Consider the following 16471-nt stretch of genomic DNA (forward strand, 5'->3'; position numbering starts at 1 on the left):
CATTGGAGTCCTATAGCTCAGTGGTTAGAGCACTCGCCTTGCAAGCGAGATACCTGGGTTCAATTCCAGGCAGGACGAAACCTTGGGCAAGTTTCCTTACTCCACACAGAGCCTAATAATAATCCCTTCAAAAAACAATAATAAATTGGTCATTTTCAATCCACGACTGTTGGTGGGACGCTGCTGTGCGCAATTGGCTGCCGCGTTCGCCCACAAATATACAGTCAATTCACTTTACAGTATATTCTGTGAAGCGCTTTAAGACGTCTAGAAGATGTGAAAAACGCTACATCAAATGCAAGGATTATTACTATTAGGCGTCATAATAGATGTCAAAAAGCATTTGTTCTCAGAACCGCTGAAAAAATTTTGGGTATTATTTTGCTGGCTGTTACAGGGAAATTACTACACCTGCATATACTGTTATTATATGCCTATAATTACACAACCACACACTTGACAACAATTCTCTGTGTTATCATACATATTATTTTATGTTCTTTTTGGTATCATTGATGCATCAATGCACTCATTCCTTCGTATGCTTAGCAACACAGTTTAATGTTGCACTGATACTCCGAGATCTGACTACAGGTACAGATTGCCCCTGCTTGATTATCTCCCGTGTGGGGGATCTGATACCTCACACTGCTAGCCTGTAGGAAGAAGCTTTGCGAAGTCACAGAGGTAAATGCCACATAAAGCTTTGTAGCATTTTATAAATCATTTAATTGCAGCATTTAATTGAGATTATTCAACAAACTATTCACTAAATAGGCTTTTAAGAACAATTTACTGCACAAACTAAATTAGGTATGTAAATGTATTATTCCACAAGAGCTTAGGGGATGGTAGTGGATCCTTCTCCAGTTTTTTTTAAACAAAGAAGGGTTGCTATGAGAATGGAACACAGCCTGTTGGATTGTGAACAGTCCACAAATACAATTTGAGAGAGTTGTTTTGCTACATGGTAATTTGCTTTGAAGCATAGCAACGTTATATAAATCTGCTGGGTGTGATATCATCAAATAGCAGTCGTATCCTTGTTCCGAAAAGCAATGAAGCTTCACTATAAGATGGCTTAAACCTCCATTTGTATCATAAGCCCAATAATCAAAAATATAAAACTGCCTCTTGCACTCATTCCTGAGTTTAACTATAACTAACTTTTTTTCCAATAATCTGACTACTATGCTTTATTTGGAAATCTAACTGCTTTTAAAAACAGTCACTATACTTGTGATAGTAATTACTGTAAAGAGCGTTTGGACTGTTGGATGTAATAAGGCACTATAAAGATGCATCCTTTCTTGCTGACTGTCATTATTGTGCAAATATTGACTGTCGACAGGCACTCGTATACCAAAACATAAATGTGAATGACTTGTTCCATGGGTCCTAGTAATTCTGAAGGTCTCATGAAGTGTTATGAAAGTTAAAAGATATTGCAGCCACTTAATGCCTTTCATTCAGTCATCTGTGTTTACTATTTGAAGGAATGGAGGAAATGCTATGTCAGTCTCATCAGTTCGGGGCAGAAGGTGGTGATGGTATTTTGGATGATGAGGACTCTGACATTGAGCAGTAAGTTATTGACCTATTCTTACCATTACTATTTCTTACTACACGATTGTGAGCTTGCTTTTATAATCAGGCTCTCCTGTGAGCTCATGATTTTGAAGTGTGCATCTGAAACATTGTATTATAATGGGGTTTCCCTGTACGAATGGCATGAGCAAAAAAANTGGAAAAGAAAGGTAAACGTTGAGCGAGATTCCACGCGCAATTTTAGAGCAGCCAGGAAGCATTTCTTTACACAGATAGTAAATCAGTCGTTGGAATGGGTTATCGGGGAGGGTTGGTGGAGCCAGGACTTGGGATGTGTTTACCAAACATCTGCTTTTGACATTGAAGATAATGACTAATATTGTGAAGGATGAGAGCCAAAGAGCCTTCTTCATCCACACCCCTCTTGTGACCTTGAGATAGGATGAAAGTGTGACCAGGAGGATGTTAATTTTATCAGTGGCAGGATATGCAGGTGTAAACAGTGAACGGTGGTATCTTGATAAGGGACAAATTGCAACATAATCACACGTTGTTCCTTTATTAAGAATGCAAGTAGCCACTATATCAGTGTTTCTACTTACATATAAACAGACTAAAATGTGAAATAATTCTGTTCCCCAATAAAAATACAGTTGTTTAACCAGCATGTGATCACAAACAATGATGTTCCTTATTATAACTACTCTGAGTGAGATTGAGAGATAGTAGAGGGATACGGGAATGTTTATTTCTGTTGCCCACTTGTGATTCACCAAAGCTACATTCCAAGCTTCTAAAATAAGAAATGGGGCATGCTACTTTAGTGAGACGAAATAACACTACTTTAACAATCGAGGCAGATAAGAAGATTCATTTTATCCTTTTTCAAAAATACATAAATTGAAGTTTCAATCAACTTTCAAAAGAATGTAAAACCAAATACATGTATTTTAAATATCAGTGTTTATTAAGTGGCATTTAAATGTTCTTACCTTCTTTCTTTAACGACTGAACAAATTTTAAGATGGGCACCAGGAAGTATTTCTTTATATGAAGGATAATTAAAAGCGGGAATCTGTTTTAATATTTTAATTTGTTTTAAAGGTTGGAAAATGAAAAGTCTACTCATTTGCAAGACCAAAAGAAAATGAACTATGTTGAAAAAGCACATGTACGAACGCAGCAGAGAGTTTTGAATCAGATGAATTTACTCTTTCAAGAGAAAGAACTGAATGTTCAAAAAGCAAGGTATCAAACTATTTTCATTGTCACCAAGTGGGTTCTTGGAAAGCAATCACAACCCACCAATTGGACCACCTTGATGTAGATATAAGAAAATGATCTAAATATTACATTGGTTTATTTTTTTTCTAATTTGGGGATTAAAGCACGGAAATGAAGAAAGCTCTGAGGGTACATGCGTTTTGGAATGATGGGATCAAATGGGTCAAAGGACCTTGTTCTTCCGAACTTCTCGTATGAGATACCGAGGCATAAAAGCTCAGGAGATAAGAGCGGAGCGATTGAAAGTAAGAGGTTGCAGCTGTTTCTCATTGTCTCTTGCAACCGTAACCACGTTTATCATTACCCTATTGAAGGGAAGGGAGTGCAACAGCTTGAAGTTTAATGATTCAGCTGTCCCACTGAGAGAAGTTAAGGTTTTGTTCACTGTCAACATTTCTCCTGAATGAAATTGATCAAAGTAGATTGGAATCTTGAGCCTAGGAGTGGAGAAGGTCATTGATGTGCAGATGGAGCAAAGTGAGAGAGCCATGGCCCATAGTATCATCACCAGTGTTTTTATTGGGTAAAAATAAGCTGTCATTACAAATGATTTGATGAGCCACCTCGTATTGTAGATGGCCTGCATTTTGGGTCTGAACATGGTCATTTTCTGCACTAATACCATAATGCTTTAGAAACAAATGGAAGTGGCTGATTCAAACAGAAGTGGTCGTAGCAGAATCTTATCGGCTTCAAAATGAAATCCTTTGCATTATACGCAATGTCTTGCAGCAAGGCACCTAATTTGCACATGACATGTTGTGAGGCTAGGAATGATCTATGTCAATGATTAGAACATATCACTGAGGAATTCTGACACTTTACTGCCTCATTGACTGTTCAGCTGTTCACATTAAACTAAGGAGTTTTCTAGCTATGGGTAGATCTCAAGCTAATACTGATGTCCTCATTTCTAAATACATTAAAGAGCATAAGACCTTTATGTCTTGATACATAAACTAGATCCAAATATATGTGAAAATGTATTTTTCAGTTATTTATTAATTGTATTTCTGTATCAGATCAAATGGCAAGTTTTTTTTTCATTTGGGGTAGTCTTTTGCTGAATGGGTTCAAGTTTATGCTTTAACAATGTGTCCAAAGTGCTTAATTCTCCGGTTTTGTTCTGGCAATTATATTTCCATAGACTGTGGGTTCTGATGTTAAGCTATGTATTGTGGAGCTATTGATATATTGTCCAGTAGTTCAGTGGTTAGAGCACTCACCTCGCAAGCGAGCGTCCTGGGTTTGATTCCCGGCAGGACGAAACCTTGGGCAAGCTTCCTTGCTCCATATGCCTGATAATAATCCCTCAAGAAAACAAAATAAAATAATAATAATTTGGTCACTCAATCCACAACTGTTTGTGGGACACTGCTGTGTGCAATTGGCTGCTGTGTTTTGCCCACAAATAAACAGTCAATTCACTTTACAGTATATTCTGTGAAGCGCTTTGAGATGTCTAGATGTGACAAACTTTATATCAAATGCAAGGATTATTATGTAAATGGTTTCTTGCGTTCTATTGTCTCTGACTTAAAACATCAGTTGCACGAATAATTACACCCACTTTACATTAGCTTCCTCGATTTACACAATCAACTCATTGTGATGCGTTGGACAATTGATAGTCATGTAACAGTACATTATATCCACAACATCAAATAATGATAGATTTATATGAATTACAGATGTGCATAAGGGTCCCTTGAAGCTGCAAGTGAATGAGTGATGAAGAGTGGATCAAAGCACAAAATACCTTGGCAGTACAGTACCTGTAGGCCTACAATTCATACCTGACTGCAGATTAAGATTTTTGTATGATCTGTGCTCATTTAAAATTCCTTCGCTCAACCTCCTTGTCTCCTCTTTATATACATTAAAAAAACTAACCTTTTTTGCGCATGATGTGAAGGAAGAGCACGGAACATCACGTTGGCAGGACTTTAGCAATCACCATTCCAGTTCATTCTCTAAATTATGTCACACATCCTAATTGACGCAGCTGCTAAATATTACAGAATTTCTACCCCGGTTTACCTATGGGTCACATACAAACATTTCTGGTCTCAGAGACTGGACAATGTCAAAATCTGGGAGAGCAAACATAGTTAACTTGGGTCCTACTTCTTGGAAAATAATGTATAAAATTATTTTTCGGCTCAACACTAATGCACAACTATAACAAATTAGAGGAGTCCTGTAGCTCAATGGTTAGAGCACTCGCTTTGCAAGCGAGAGACTTAGGTTCGATTCCCGGTAGAGTGAAACCTTGGGTAAGTTTCCTTACTCTACACGCCTGATAATAATACCGCAAAAAACAATAATAAATTGGTAATTTCAATCCACGACTGTTTGTGGGACGCTGCTGTGCGCAATTGGCTGCTGCATTTCGCCCACAAATGTACAGTCAATTAACTTTATATTCTATTCTGCGAAGCACTTTGAGATGCCTAGAAGACGTGAAAAGCCTTATATCAAATGCAAGGATTATTATTATAACACAGTCAACACAATCCACGGGCTTTGGATTCCTTACAGCCAAAAATGGAAAATGGACAACCGTGTGTGTTTTTTTTAGTTTTCTATGCGTTTGCATGGTGTAACTTTATTATAATAAATGCATGTACCAACTGTTGGAATATTTAATTTTACAAGAAATGATTGATAAGTGGCGAACGTATTGCCCAGAGATTTGGATGCAGAACGATTTTGACAGCATCAATGCAGATTTGTAAACTTCATAGCTGGAGTACCTGCTCTGGGCTATATTAATATGTTTACATAATAGGGGATGGTAATTCCCATTACAGTTCAAAGATTTTGGTAATTACGAAGCTGATTATGTCTGTAGGGTTGATCTAATGTATATTTCAGTTTGAAATTAATGGTAAAACCCTACAGTATGTAGCTTAGTTGATTGTCTGTTTTGAGATTTATATTTCAGATCATATTGTCGTGTTAATGCGAGGGCAAATAAACCCTGTTCTTCCAGGCCTATTCTTGCTTGTAGGGAAAGCATGGCTTTATAAATTTAAGCTATAAATGAGGGAACTTCATTAGCCTTGTGCTTATTACATATATTGTCATTAATACTTTTAGGAGTCCTGTAGCTCAGTGGTTAGAGCATTCGCCTGGCAAGCGATAGACCTGGGTTCGATTCCCAGCAGGGCGAAACCTTGGGGAAGTTTCCTTACTCCACACACCCAATAATAATCCCTCAAGGGAAAAAACAATAATAAATTGGTCCCTTCAAGCCACGATTGTTTGTGGGACACTGCTGTGCGCAACTGGCTGCCGTATTTCGCCCACAAAATACACAGTCAATTCTCTTTACAATATATTCTGTGAAGTGCTTTGAGACATCTAGAAGACGTGAAAAGCGCTAGATCAAATGCAAGGATTATTATTATTAGTGACAGCTTGAAAGTTCATGTTAATTTAACAGTGGGTGTTCAAAAACAGTGGGCCTACAGATATTTATAGTTCACTTTTGCACAATGCTTTTATTTTTTCATACTCAATTTATATGTGTTAAGGTGTACACGTGCCATGAAAGTTATAGTTCAAAGCCACATCTTCAAATTTGACTTCTTTGAATCCATTGAAATCCACAAAAGTTCCCCGGTAGAGAAAGTAGCTCAGTGTAATGACGGGGGGTGACACGGTGATTCCGAATTTGATCTGTGTCATGTCAATTCCACACCTTAGTATTAGTGCACCTAACAGCCAGTACAATAGTTGGGAAGATGGGTACTTGTTAGGTTCTGTAACCTCAGAAGTCCAAATTAGCACTGTGTAGAAATCGCACCTGACTATTAAATTTACTCATCAACATACTTCAAAGTGTCCAGAACTTGTCAGATTTTGAAATAGTCTTTAATTTTGAAGCCGTTTGTACATTATAATATTAATTCTTTCATTTGATATACCACCTTATCACGTCTACGAAACGTCTCAAAGCGCTTCACGGATAATACTGTAAAGTGTATATTGTATACTTTATGGGCGAAATACGACAGCCAATTACCCACAGCAGTGTCCCACAAACAGTTGTGGATTGAGTGACTATATTATTATAATTATTATCCCTGGAAAAGCGATCTGTCAATCGACTAACAACCTGGTTCCTATTTACTGTTGGGTAAACAGAGGCGTATGGAGTAAGGAAACTTGCCCAATGTTTCGCCCTGCCCAGGAATCGAACCCAGGTCCTCTCGCTTGCGAGGCAAGTTCTCTAAACACTAAGCTACAGGACTCCATATTCTTTAAGAACTATAGAAAAGTTGTTTCAAAGTTAAAAATTTAATTTAACAATTTGTCAAATTCTACACATTCTGAAATGCTACGTTAATAGAGTAAGTCACACATATCCAAATTCAACATCGTTGTTGTAAGGTAATTTCTTGCTGTTTGTGGAACACAGAGACGAGCTGGTTAATTAGAATATTTTAGAATGATGGTCAGGTGTCAAATCCGGCAGTTATCATTCAACTTTGTAGAGTGCTTATCATATTACTCATGAGCACTTTTACTGAATTTCCAGAGAAGAAGAGAGAGAATGCCGAAGGAGGATCGAAGCTCTGAAGAACGAGAAAGATGATGTGGAAGAAGAAATTCAGGAGCAGGAAGCAGTGAAAAACAAGTGTGTGATCATACATTCAGCGCGTGTCTGCTTTATTCCATCATACCTGCTTGTAATTATGCATTTCGGCCAGCATCCAGTGAATGCTGAAGCGCTTTTTTTTTTAAATTACCGATCCGTTCCCTGAACTCTCTAAAATAATTTTGCACAAGCAAAAAAAAACTATTCATCTAATTCTTTTGCTTAATTCAATTGCAAATTGGCTACTAATTTAAGTTTCAGCTTCACATTAGATCACCTTGGCTGCATGCATAATATGGGCAAAAATTCCACCCACTGCTACCCACACTGTTCTCTAAAACAAAATAATGTAATATTCAATGTTTTTTGAAGTCCAAAGTTTAGTCTTTTGGTCAACAGTGTTGTGGCACTTAGAGGCCCGGGAACCGAGCACACTGTATTGTTACAGGTTTGTGGCGGAGGGGCTCGTTTGTGGCAGATTCCATGAAAAATTGAGGCCACACTTTTCAATTGGTGATAAGCCAAACCATACCAAAGCTTATTCAATGAATTACAATAGTTCAAAGAAGCCCATTATCATTAAAACTGAGATTCACAGGGGATTTTATTTGGTTCGATTGCAAATGGAAATGATCGTGATATTTTTTAATTAGATAGGCAGAAAAACACGTCTTTTTTTTCCTCTTTTCAATTGCAAAAGAATTATGCATATTTTTTAAAAAATACTTAATTGAACACAATGCTCAGTTAATTGGTTTGGAATATTGGCCTTTTAAGGATTTTCTTTTAAGGATTATTATTATTTTGCTGGAATAACATTGAGAGGAATTCCACCTGAAATTTATGTAGCATTTTAAGCAAATTATGGTAATTTGGTAAATTATTGGATTCATTCTTAATTTGGAAGCTGTTTTTCTCTATTAAGAATTTCTGTATTTAGGAGTTTGCCAAAAACCTAGACACTAAAATAGAGTAAATCAAGAACCAAGTGAAAATTTTCCCCAACAATGCACAAATATTTTTAGTTTATTGATGGTTAATTAATACAGTCTAGTGTCAGGTATATTTTGTCATCCAGATTTGGGGATTTTAAATGGCTAACAGTATTCTTAAATTGTCACTCAAAATTGTCAAAGTTTGAACGTCTTACAGACAAGGTTACATGACTGTCCGATGGCATCTATATGGTGGGAAGAATACATGTGATAAAGGGAATTTTTTTTTAACTTCTAGAGATCAGATTTGGCTCTCATTTCACTTGGTATTAATATTCATCATTTTCCGTTTTTTTTCCCCAATGTTTTTTCAGTGCTGCTCTGTTTCGCCTTCGGGCAAAGCACAGACGGATATGCGAGGAGCTTCGAGGGCAAGAAGACCTTCAGTCGGAAATTGCTTTGACATTGGTAGAGAAAGAGTGAGTTTTAAATTGAAGCTCAAACATATGTGCTTGGACCAGCCCCTTTGATGTCCCAGAAATAGATTGTACTTTGTTAACTCTTTGCTGAGCACAAGAAAGTGTCCTTGCAGAGAATAGACTGATACATTTGAGGTACAAATGTACTTCATTTCATAGTGAGGTTTTGCTTTTCTTAGTTGGTGCAGAGGGTAAAGAATTTTATAACTATATTTTCAGTAGATGGACAGTGTTTCTGTATGCATAGTAGGCCCATGTGGATCTGCATTTTCCATATGCTGTGGCATGCCTGAATTTTACATGTTAATTTACCTATGGCAGATGATAGACCTGAAATTCCACCTATCTTAGCTTCTTAAAACATTTTCTGAAAACCAGATTAAGACTAAATTTGAGAATTTTTCACTACCCTGCAGGATTTTAAAAAACAATAATATAATAATTATCCTTCTATTTGATTTAGACTTATCACGTCATTGGGACGCCTCAAAGAGCTTCACAGAATATGCTGTACAGTGAATTGACTGTGTATTTTGTGGGCGAAGACAAAATGGTCTCGTGGATGAGAGTTTGAAGTTTGGGATCTTGCATCTACCACATGTATTTGTTTCTGAATATCAATTGTTTTTCTCCTTCTTTGCTTACCAGACGCCAAATGCTGCAGGTAGAGCTGGAGCAGGCAGCATTCGCTCGCCTGAATCAGGAATTTCCAAGGGATCTTGAGGTATTCCATGAGCAGCGCATTTTGGAAGCTGAACACAAAGCTGAACGTGAAGTGAGCATGGCTAGGAATGACGAAAAGCAGAGAAACATCATCAAAATGTAAGTCACACTTTAACCCAGCAATTTAGACGTCAACACAGTATACAGAACGTTGCTGATCTCCAGATGTATTCATGAGAGGTTTTCTAAACTGTTTATAGTTCAGCTGCAAATTTGTGAACATAAGGCCAAACCTCGCTTTGCAATCGAATATTAATTATGTGACATGTATTAATTATTTATTCAGGCTACGCTTTACTGAATTCAGATTTTTTTTTCTTGAACTTGGTTCGGATAGAAAATGCTCGTTCTGAGGTTTAGAGCATTTCTCCCTTTTGCTTTACGTCAATATCTTAGCAGCTCCATTTCAGGTCACAGCAATGTGCTTTTCACTCTGCCCCAATAAAGCGGCCTAACCTCAAACTCAGAAGACCATTCACTGTTTTTCGTTCTTCATTATCAGTTCAGATCCTATGTACAACACAACATAAACTGCAATCCCTTGGGAACAATCTGCCGCAGTGTTGCAATTTAAGAATATCTTGCCTCAAGCAATCGTATAACTTTCTCTGTTCCCCTGCTCCAGCAGATCTGTGTTCCCTGGCCTTACAAAGAAGAAGCTTGATCAAAGTTGTTCTTTGCTGCTCAACTTGAACTTGTTCATTAAATTTAGTCTGCAAAGTTGCACACAAGCTATCCTTGTGGTCCTTCTCGATACCACAACCAAGTCGTGTCAAATTATGGACAGTTTCACAATGTGAAGTCGGATTCACCAGGAAGCAACTTAACATTGCTTCAACTTCCCTTCATGTACACATGGAAGAAAAATATTCTTCATCCCAACAATCAATCTGGATCTAAGGCCAACCTCCAGCAGTGAATGGAGACTGTGCTAAGAATGCAGCAATTTTACATCTTCCACTGCATTTTGAAGTAAATACTCATGTGCTGACTGTAGAGGGATCCGGGGCTGCGAGTTCAGAGATTGTTCTTTTTTGGTTAATGTTAGATGCCAAAAGAGAGCAATGCAGCTGGAACCATTTATAACAACAGATGTCTTACACGTTTGACCCTGATGGTGGCTGGGAGAATAGTACTACCGAGGGAATATTACAGGGTCACCGATGGATATTTCACAGATTTTCTATAACTTAATAAATGATCCAACAACCCTGGTTCAGTAAGCATTTGTTAATTCTCTATTTGAACGGCTCCACGTGTGAAGGAAGTTTCATGCTGGGATATTGTACAGACATTTTGGATTGATACAGCATGCTGAGTTCAGCTGCGGCAGCTCTGTGTTCCTGGTATAAATATAGAGAACTGGCATCAGTGCTGGTGCCCCTTGTGGCACTCCAACGACCTTGTAGAAGAATTAACAGCCTAGTTGCATCTGCCTGATGCTTTAGAGGGCAGCGTAGAATAGAGAACAGCATTCCATCATATGGGAGATAGAATAGAACACCAAACTCGCTGAGGGGATGAATTTTCTCGTAATATCTTTTTCTCTGCTCTTTTATCCACGTATTTGCTTCAGGCAGGACTTGAGAACTTTGGAATTGCTGGAGTGGAGAAGTGGGTGGGCAGAGCCATGAAATTGGGTTGTTATACTCCATTTTGGAAACTAACCATATTCTCTATTAGACTCACCTTTCAGTCATGAAAATAACACAGTTTGGTACTCAATTACAGTTTCGAGCGAGTTGAAGATTTGTATCTCTTGGAAGCTGCTCTTGGGGACATCTTACGCTGTAACTTAGTGAGGAGATGATACCTAAGTTTTATGATTACCTAATATTCCCCCCTTTATCTTGTAGCATTATCTAGACCAGGCAGAGCTTTCTGTTGCAGAGCTTTCTATGCTATCTTTACCTGGCATGGAGTGCATAATGCTTACACTATCTTATAGAAATAGAATGATTTGTTCCATCCTCAAGGTTGATTAGTACAGAACAATTTTTTGACTAAAATACAACAATTGGGAGAACGTCCGAACTGCTGTATGCTAGAGGAAGAAAGTGGATTAATGATGCTGTGTGTTGGAGCCATTCCCTGTGTCTAATCAGGGGTCTGGCATGAGACAGATTGCCTCCATAAGGTGCTTAGTAAGGTTCAAGCAGGCAATCTATTCCATCTGATATCAAAGCGGAGAATCTGACAACTATTCAACCTTCCAGGTACCCCAGGACTACTAACTGAGTAGTCTGAGGTGACTCACTGTAGTAATCCGCACCACATTGATGGAATGTATTTTTTTTACAACAACTTGCATTTACATATTGCCCTTCATGTAGGATATTGTCTGAGTGATGAAAGGAAACATGTAAGAGAAGGACCAAGGTCAGTAGTGTAAGCTGCTGCCACCAAGTTTATGAAGAGAGGGAAAAAGACAAGACGAATCAGAAATAGCTAGTTGATGTCAAATGTGGGTTGTAAAAGATTCTAGGAGGATGTGAAAACTGAGGAATGTGATATGAATGCTCCAGCATGCTGTTCCAGTCTCCACAAACGTATTCTAATAGACATAGTTTCACAATGGTTCATTGCTGCAGCATTCAATACAGATTTATATCAAGTTAAAATAGATATCTGGTGTGGTTCTCCAGGTGTTTTCAGTAGATAACGAAATCTCAGTGCATGTGCTGGACTGGCAATTTAATACTGGTGGCGCACAAACCCATTCTAACCAGCATTGTAAATAAACCTACAAGACTACATTCAGTGCAAGATATTCCTGATAACAGTAAATGCAGTCTGTAATATAGAGAGGACATCAATCTGAAACTGGTGTAAATTTTATATTGTTTATAGGGAAACTACTGTAACTAGGATGGTACACCGTTTCTCGCCTTTTGATTTGAACACATTCATAAATAAAATTATTTGATTATCTCCTTTATATAACCAGGAAACTAAATTGAATGGTTTACCTATTTGCACAACTCGGATTCCTTGTTAGAAATCACTGCGCACACACACATTGTGACTTAAAGTAATGGAACACTTATTGACAATGTCAATAAACTTGATGGAGCAAAGCATTGATTGCAAAGGTGGAAAGATTGATTTATGTTCCATTTCTGGTCCCGAGCAGGAAAACGATGAAGGATGTGGAAGAGCGGGAGCTGAAACACAGAAAGGCTATTGAAGAAGCAAAGAAGAATAATCAAAAAGCGATACAGTTTCTGAAGCAATCTATGGCTAAGTAATTGATGCAAATAAAAAATATCATGAGGAATTATATCTTGTGATGATGAAATGGTCTAAAAGATGGTATTGAGGTTTGTCTAGCGAAACAGAGTGTCTTCATTGTAAAACCAGGCTTATGTCGTTCTTAAACGAATTTCTCCCCTAATGAGTGGCCAGTCAGTCTTTTTATGTTTTATGTATTTGGATGAGGAAGAAATATTACTGTAATAGTTGCCTTATCTCCAAAGTAATACCATGAGATCTTTAACACCCGCCTGAATTACTAGAACAGATAGAATGGAGTTAAAACAGAAGAAAATTGGCAGAGAAGAGGAATTAAAAAGGCTGGGTTAGACTTACCCAACCTTCGTGTAGATATTGTTACAAGATACGGATTTTAATGTGCTTTTTTCCACCTCTTTCTTGTGCCATCACTATTCTTTGAATATGAAGCCCAAAATTCCATGAAATCTCAGCCTAAAGGTCGTTTTTGCCTTAAAATGTAAGATTCTGCAAAAAGTAGAGAGTTAGCCATGGTGGAATTTCAGAGCTCAAATGCATTGTTTGTTGGTTGGCTTGATAGATATGAACTGCACTGAATGATAATGCTTACGCTCACCGTAATGTTTCTCAATCACAGAGTGCGTAAAGAAGAAGCAGAAAAGGAACTCCTGATGAGAGAAAACCTGCAGAAGAGAATACAAGCAGTCTTGTCGTTAAAGAAAAGCATTTCAGCAAACCGAGTAAATTTTCCAGTTGACTTGGTCACACAAACCGTTTGTTTAATATATAATAATAATAAACCTTGCATTTGATATAGCGGCTTATCACAGTCTTCGAGATAGCTCACAGAATATACTGTAAAGTGAATTGACTGTTTATTTTGTGGGTAAAATGCAGCAGGCAACTGCGCACAGCAGTATCCCACAGTTATATATACATTAATTTTAACTGTTGTGTAAAACTGTAATTTTTTTTCTAAGCACTTGTTAGCCAATATTCAGTGGTATATATATATACTGTATACAGTCCTTGAGAGCAATGTGGACAATTCCTAGCAGTTCTGCAACATATTTAAATCAGATTGAATCAATTCTGCTGAAGATCTTGTACTAGTACCCTGTTAGACTCCCTTTTCCCTGGCTCTGGAGTGAGCTTGCCAGTAAATGTCCTACAGGCAGAAACTCCCTTGTTACCTGGCATGAGGATGGACCAGTGCTTTGCTCACATGCAGGGTTCTTGGTACGACATCCATTTAGCTGGGGAAAAAATTGGCGTTCTGAAGTCTCTTTTGCATTCGCCAGTACAAGTGCATTCTGTTGCTGAGGAAAGTGAAGCAGATGAACTGTAATAATAACAGCCAAAGGAATCTTGGAACATGTCTGGTGCTTGGCATTGATTCGAATGTAGTTGGTACATTTCCAACTATTGGGAGCTGCCTGCTTTATTTTTAACTGTGTTCTCAGAAAAAATGTGGCAGGGGATGGAATTTTTTTTTAAACTGAATGTCAAAATCATTTATTGCAAATTGGGAGTTACCATACAAAATGCAATTTGAGAATATCGCATTTTAGACACCACTAAATAGATGGATGCTTTCAGCCATTTTTAATCTATTTAATCCTTTTTTTTAAAAACAAAGTCAGAGTTGGTGAAATTTGCATTTTGTTAAAGACCTTTCATTTTAGATGCTTGATCCTTCTGGGCTGGTGCAGATTTTGTAAATCATCTGAAATGACACATTTTAAACTTTCTCAATAGGAAAATTTACGAGCAATAGAAGCCCGAAATAAATCCATGGAAGCAGAAGAAAAAGCACGTGAGGACAGGATGAAAGAAGCTGTGATATTAGAGGGTGGAAATGTGATACAATATTTGCATGACCTTAAAAAGATGAAGTATTTGGAGAAAAAGAAACAGTGAGTACATGGCTACCATGAACTAAAATTATGGGTTCTCCCTCTTATCTCAGGTGTCAGCCTGGCCAATTTAGTAACTCACAGTTGGTTATGCTGTAAAGAATAGAATAATTGTACATACAATTCAGTAGGCATGTTATAGTGCTTGTTTTGGGTGAACCTGTGTTTCTGAGCTAGCAAACGCATAAGGTAGAAATTTCACCCTGGTCTAGATTTACTCTTATCATCTTAGCATTTTTGGCTGTCTAGAATTTAGCCCATTCTTAAACATAGCTTTCTCCTCCTCAATCCATTGTCAAGCTGAGCTGGTTTTAAATAGACCTAACCTACCTGAGGGTAGATTATATGCTGCCACCAGTTCAGATGTGTGGAGGGTACACTCGCAGTCAAATCCAATCCACGTCACTGATCTATCCATCCACTTTGCCCTGTCTGCTGCTTATTCTGACTGCTCTTTGAAATTGAACCAAAGCACCACTTGCACACATGCTGGGCTTGACGTATGGGCACAGTGGCCCTTCATGTGCTGATCACCAGAAATAGCAATCTCTTTGTTATGGGATATAATGGGGCTTTCGATTATAAACAAGCACCTGAAAAATGGCTATATTTAGCAATCGACCCTAGTGTTTGGCACATGTCTGTGCTCAGCTGTGAATGAAGTCATGAAGTTGTTACAATAAAAGGCAACTATAAACATAGTCTGCAAAGATTCCAATAATAAGGTCAGAATTTAATATGTAATCTCGACGTGCAGAGATTTACTGATCTTAGGTACAAGAACGTAAAAATAAGTTCTAGCAACTCAATTGCTCAAATCTAGTTATAATACCAAGCCTCTCATGATATCCATTTGGATAAGAACTACGCAAATGAGACTTGCCTCAGTGCAAAACATAGAGACAGAATTATTTCTTAATGCTAATCTAATGAGCGAACAGGGGCAGTAGAGTAATAGACACTCTTAAAAGTAATTAAAATGATATGACAGGATATAAATTAATTCGCTGCTGGTTATTGATATTTTGTATCTTTTATGATGATTTTAAAAGGGCATTTGTCGACTATCAGAAAGCGGGGAAGTTGGAGATTATCACTAAACTTCTAAAGGAAGAATCCAACGCAGAAAAGAAAAAGGTCACACCTCAGATCTTCTCACAGACTTTGAAGAGTGAGGATACGAAGTTCTACGAATGGAAGTCGCAGAGAAAACTGATGAAGTACTTAGAGAAAATGTATGGAGATGATGCGCCACCAAGTACTAGTGAAGTGAGTGAAATGACTAACAAATAATAATAATAATAATAATAATAATAATCCTTGCATTTGATATAGCGCTTTTTACGTCTTCTAGATGTCTCAAAACGCTTCACAGAATATACTGTAAAGTGAATTGACTGTATATTTGTGGGCGAACGCGGCAGCCAATTGCGCACAGCAATGTCCCACAAACAGTCATGGATTGAAAATGACCAATTTATTATTGGTTTTTTTTTGGAGGGATTATTATTAGGTGTGTGGAGTAAGGAAACTTGCCCAAGGTTTCGCCCTCTGCCTGGAATTGAACTCAGGTCTCTCACTTGCAAAGCGAGTGCTCTAACCACTGAGCTACAGGACTCCATATATATATATATATATATATATATATATATAAATATATATTTATATATTGATATATTTCAACTAAATATATATTTGTTACATTCACACATATAGAATATATATATATATACACATATTTATGTACAC

The 16471-nt window shown here is 37.6% G+C and overlaps 1 protein-coding gene and 1 non-coding gene across 4 annotated transcripts in view; both read left to right on the top strand.

Annotated features, from left to right (window-relative positions):
- cfap74 (cilia and flagella associated protein 74) overlaps positions 1-16471 on the top strand; it is a 53990-nt gene that overhangs the window by 2344 nt on the left and 35175 nt on the right. For all 3 annotated transcript variants that reach the window (XM_042343747.1, XM_042343746.1, XM_042343748.1), the window contains exons 3-11: positions 1497-1584; positions 2653-2796; positions 7379-7477; positions 8748-8852; positions 9501-9674; positions 12709-12819; positions 13444-13546; positions 14565-14722; positions 15775-15991. In XM_042343747.1, the coding sequence (XP_042199681.1) occupies positions 1497-1584; positions 2653-2796; positions 7379-7477; positions 8748-8852; positions 9501-9674; positions 12709-12819; positions 13444-13546; positions 14565-14722; positions 15775-15991 (1199 nt within the window). The remainder of the gene's footprint in view (positions 1-1496; positions 1585-2652; positions 2797-7378; positions 7478-8747; positions 8853-9500; positions 9675-12708; positions 12820-13443; positions 13547-14564; positions 14723-15774; positions 15992-16471) is intronic.
- Positions 5936-6007, top strand: trnaa-ggc. Its single transcript has one exon. It is a non-coding gene; the product is annotated as a tRNA-Ala (tRNA).

The sequence above is a fragment of the Callorhinchus milii genome, unplaced genomic scaffold (genome assembly GCF_018977255.1).
Source record: "Callorhinchus milii isolate IMCB2004 unplaced genomic scaffold, IMCB_Cmil_1.0 Scaffold24, whole genome shotgun sequence".
In the NCBI taxonomy this organism is placed as follows: Eukaryota; Metazoa; Chordata; class Chondrichthyes; order Chimaeriformes; family Callorhinchidae; genus Callorhinchus; species Callorhinchus milii.